The sequence below is a fragment of the Coffea arabica genome, chromosome 4e (genome assembly GCF_036785885.1).
Source record: "Coffea arabica cultivar ET-39 chromosome 4e, Coffea Arabica ET-39 HiFi, whole genome shotgun sequence".
Taxonomy (NCBI): Eukaryota; Viridiplantae; Streptophyta; class Magnoliopsida; order Gentianales; family Rubiaceae; genus Coffea; species Coffea arabica.
In genome coordinates, this window is record NC_092317.1 from 43347431 (window position 1) to 43352507 (window position 5077).

General features: G+C 42.6%; 1 protein-coding gene across 1 annotated transcript; it reads right to left on the reverse strand.

The window, feature by feature from the left end:
- Nucleotides 1–4311: 4311 nt before the first annotated feature.
- Nucleotides 4312–4740, reverse strand: LOC140005625 (uncharacterized). Its single transcript, XM_072046639.1, has one exon. It carries the CDS (start codon nt 4738–4740, stop codon nt 4312–4314), a length of 429 nt encoding a protein of 142 aa, XP_071902740.1.
- Nucleotides 4741–5077: the final 337 nt, after the last annotated feature.

The window sequence follows — 5077 nt, forward strand, 5'->3', positions numbered from 1 at the left end:
GACTATTGGGAAGAACGATGGAAACCAGAATATGCAGAGAAAATTGAATTGCTACACAAGAACGTGGAACTGGAAAAGAAATACAAAGAAAATTCTCAAACTGGTCAGGTCGTGACTTCTCGTATGGCTTGTGGATACTGTGGCAAGTTTAACCACACTGAAACCGAGTGCTGGAGAAAGCAAGGAAAATGTCTGATCTATGGTAGTGTCGAACATCAGATTTCAAGTTGTTCTAGTGCCTCTAAGAAAGGAGGAAATTCTCAATAGCTTGCTAGATCCGTTGCAAAGCAGTCGAGTGCCAGAAGGAGTGATTAATACTAATGGCTGTGAGAGGGATCCAAATAGTGGGAACTCTACGAGTGGGGTTGGATCTGACTCCACTCGGGAGATAGGGGTTGTGATTATACCCTAGTCTAGACTGGCACTTTTAGAGGTTGTAATCTTTTGTATAGGGGATAAAGTTCTTTTCTTGTTTTGTACATTTGCGACTTAGCACGTTTTCCTATGATTTTGTTTATCTCCTCTTTCTTTTAAAATGATTTGATGAATTTATCCTCACTTGGTGTAACTATTATGATCTTTTATGACACATAAAAATTTACTTTGCCTTAATTGATTTTACAGCTTATATGTATATTTAATTTATTGTCCCACACCTTTAGACCTGTAATAAGATCATAAACGGCATCGAGGATAGTTTTACAAATCCTGAGAGAGCGCCAACGTTTTGCTAAGTTCAATAAACGTGAGTTTTGGTTGGAAGAAGTAGCCCTTCTAGGTCATATAATTTCTAAGGAAGGAATTACTGTAGACCCACCTAATGTAGAAGCTGTTTCTAAGTGAAAATGACCAGAAAACCCTATCGAAGTTCGGAGTTTCTTAGAGTTAGTCGGATATTACCGTCGGTTTATCAAGAATTTTTTTAAAACTGCAAAAACCCTTAACCGAATTGACTAAGATGCATGGCAAGTTCATATGGGATTCTAAATGCGATGAAGGGTTTCAAGAGTGAAAAAGTGGTTGACTGAAACACCTGTATTAGCATTGCCGAGCGGAGGAGATGGTTTTGTGGTTTATACAGATGCTTCAAAGGATAGTTTAGGATGTGTATTAATGTAAAACGAAAAAGTGATTGCGTATGCCTCCCGTAAGTTGAAACCTCAGACGCAGAATTATCCGACCTATGACTTGGAATTAGCGGCAGTAGTGTTTGCCTTGAAAAGTGGAGACATTATTTATATGGAGTGACTTTCGAGGTTTTTACTGATCACAAGAATTTTAAGTATTTATTTTTTCAGAAAGAGTTGAATTGAGGCAACGTAGATGGGTGAAATTTTTGGAGGATTATGACTGTATGCTTAACTGCCACCCCGAAAAAGCTAATGTGGTGGCAGATACCCTAAGTCGCAAGGTGCAAGTGACCAGTTTAATGGTGAGAGAATGACACATGCTAGAAAAAGTTAGTGTTTGGAATTCGCTTCTTGAGTCACAAAGGGTAATCTTTGGAAATATTACTGTGAAATCTACTTTATTAGATTGAATCAAAGAAGTTCAAAAAGGAGACCCTGAAGTGCAAAAATGGGTTGAGAAAGTTCAAAAAAGGGGAAAAGTCTAACTTCAATTTAGGGACCGATGGAGTGTTAAAGTTTAAAAATCGCTTAGTGGTACCCAATGATGAAGGTCGAAAGAAGGAAATTTTGGACGAAACTCACCGTTCTAAGTATACGGTGCACCCTGGAGGTAATAAGATGCAAGAGAGCCTAGGGACTAAGCTGAACTTTAGTATCACTTACCACCCGCAAACCAATGGACAATCGAAAAGGATAATCCAAACTCTATAGGACATGTTGAGGTCATGTATTGTGGATTTTGGAGAAAATTGGAGTCAGTACCTTACATTAGTGGAATTTGCTTATAACAATAGTTTTCATTTCTCGATACAAATGGCTCCTTATGAAGCTCTTTAGGGTCGAAAGTGTCGATCTCCGATTTATTGGGACGAAATTGGAGAAAAGAAAATTTTGGACCCGACTACTGTACCTTGGATTGAGAAAGCTTATGAGAAGGTGAAATTGATACGTCAGAGGATTCGAACGGCTCAAAGCCGCCAAAAGAGTTATGCTAATAATTGGAGAAATGATTTAGAGTTTGAAATTGGAGATAAAATATTCCTCAAAATTACACCCTTGAAAGCAGGTCTAATGGCGGGAAAAGGAAAGAAGTTGCAACCGAAATTTGTGGGACCCTATAAGGTTATCCAGCACGTAGGAAATGTGGCTTAGCAGTTGGAATTGCATTTAAGTTTGTCCAAGATTCATGATGCCTTCCATGTCTCCATGCTTAAGAAGTATCATCCCGACCCGTCCCTTATATTACGATTGGAAGAAGTTGAAATTGATGAGAATTTGTCATATGAAAAAAGACCGGTAAGACTTTTGAATCAAAAAGTGAAGGAGTTAAGATGCAAGTAAATCCCTCTAGTGAAGGTTTTGTGGAGAAATCATGGAATAGAAGAAGCGACTTGGAAAGTAGAAAAGAAGACCCGAAAGAAGTACCCGGAGTTGTTCCTGAATCAAGGTATGAATTTTCAGAACGAAATTCTTTTAATGGGCGAAAGATGTGAGGACCCGAATTTTTATTTTACTTATTTTTATTTTATTTTACTGGCTTATTTAATTATTTATTTACTTGTTTACTCCGATTAATTTATTTCATTCACTTTAATTTCATTTACATGGAACAATGTCTCATTTTGTATTTTAAAACGTTTCGCTTGTAAAATTTATTTTTCTGTGGCTTGTTTAGTGAGAAATAGCGATTACACGTTTTGTGAGACAAAGTTCGGTCCGAGAGTGCATTAATCTTGGAGAATTAAGGATGAACAATAGTAGACTAAGAAAAATTAATTGAGAGATTAGATATGAGTGAGTCAAATTAAGTTCAATTAGAAGCACTAATTGCTCACTACTCGATTGTTGACTTTTGGGCACCAAGAACACCTTTATGTCATTCTTCTTGTCACTCAATCAAATCCCCAAGTACCACCCAAAACCCTTTCTTCCTCCTCTTCCCTTGGCTGACTCACTCTCCCTCATTTCCTACCAAAAATTTCAGCTCATTGTCTTCCATTTTCCTCCAAAAAGACTCTCCAAATTTGCTTCTTTCTTGGTTCTTCATACAAGCTTGGAAGGTGACTTGAACAAGGAAGAAACTTTGGGGGTTTAAGAGCTCATACACTAGTGGTTAGTTTTCATCTTGGAAGCAAGGTAATCATCCAAAAACCCTCATCTTTTCCTCTCAACTATTAGTAGCTAGTTGGCTTTATCTAGTTAGTTGTTGGGTTTTTTTTTTTAATCTAAAAACTCGCTATTATTCAATCATTCCAAAAGCGGTTACATCCAAAAGTACGGCCTATACTCGTCTTCTCTGAAAACTCGGAAAGCCCAATTTATCCAGTCGTATCTCTCCCTGAGCCATGAGGGGCAAGCTATCAAAGGATTCAAAAACGACATCACCTCCCCGGGGTCGCCCCCAGCTTGGCCATCCTGTCCGTAGGTTTATTTGCCTCTCGGAAGCAGTGTGTTATCGACCGAAAAAGTCCCTGAAATCGCAGAAGCTCGTCCACCTCAACTTGCAAATGCCAGGGGCATGCCTGATCCCCGGATAGTATCTGAACCAACGTTAGAGAGTCCACCTCCAAGTGTAAATTCGCATATCCCCGTGCTACACACTGCTTGACCCCATAAACCAAGGCACGTAGCTCTGCGTGCAGGCTCGTGGTGACGCCAAAGCAACAGGAGAATCCAAAGAGGAACCCCCCTGGCAATCCCGCAACAGCCCTCCCCCGCCACTCCTGCTCGGATTGCCAAGCGAGCACCCGTCCGTGTTAAGCTTATAACCTGCCGCGGGGGGCAACCACTTTACAGGCGAGATAAGCCACCGTTGTGGCCGCACTTCCAAGTCTGAGTGCAAACTTATCCAAGTGGCATGGTCCCATGGAAGGGACAGGAATTGCAAATGCAACAGCTCCCTAATCCGGGACAGGGTCATGGCTACCACCACTCCCTCTTCTGATTTCCTACCGTGCATGACAGCCTTAGTCCGAGCTCTCCACAACTCCCAGCAAATTAGAGAAGGCAGGACACGGTAGACGAATGCCAAATACCGATTTGGAGCAGGTTGTAGCCACCACGAGATCGCCCTATGGTGAACCGAACTGATGCAGGAAAACACCCCCCCCGGGATTTCGAAAGCTTTCCATACTTTGCTAGCAGTCTCCCCTGTGCAAAACAGATGGTCCAATTGTTCCTCCTAAGGGTTGACGCAGCAGTAGCATCGGGAAGGACCCTGGACTCCAAAGCGTCGTAGTTGCTCAAGTAGTGGTAATCTGTCGGAAAGGAGGCACAACATAAAAAAGGAAATTGTAATCGGCAAGACTCTGTGCCAAATGCAAGCGGCGCCAACAGATGCATTAGAGTGGGTGCGAACAAGCGCCAAAGCTGAGGCAACCGAGAACTCCCCACTAGGGGTTAACATCCACACCATCCTATCCTCCTCTTGAAGTGCTGGAGGCAGGGTCGCCATCACCAGCCGCAGCAGCCCCAGCTGCAAAGCTTGTGAGAGGAGCCTGGCATTCCATTCCCCTCCAATAACAAAGTCTGCTACTCGGTGGTTCTGGAACACCTTCACCCGCTGACACAGTGGACCGGACCCTATCCAATTATCATGCCAAAAATCCATTGTCCCTGACCGAACAATCCAACCGATATTTTCCTCCATTATCCCCTGGACTGCACACATCCGCCTCCAAGTGTATGAACTCCATACCCTCTCTTCTGCCAAGCAAGGGTGCCGACCTCTACAGTACTTGGCCGCAACAAAAGAAGCCCAAAGCGAGCGACCCTGTTTGAAAGCCCACCACAACTTCATGGAAAATACCTGAAAGATCACCCCATTGTATCCAGTGAAACCTCGGGCCAAACTCTGAAGAACCCCATAAAAACGCCACCATTTCTCTCTCTATCTCCCGCAAGACTCCCATGGGGGGCGACGCTGCTGCCAATAAGTGAATCGACAG

Bases quoted from the DNA above. Each gene is read 5' to 3' on its own strand.
- LOC140005625 (XM_072046639.1), bottom strand. From the start codon at position 4,740: ATGGATTTTTGGCATGATAATTGGATAGGGTCCGGTCCACTGTGTCAG.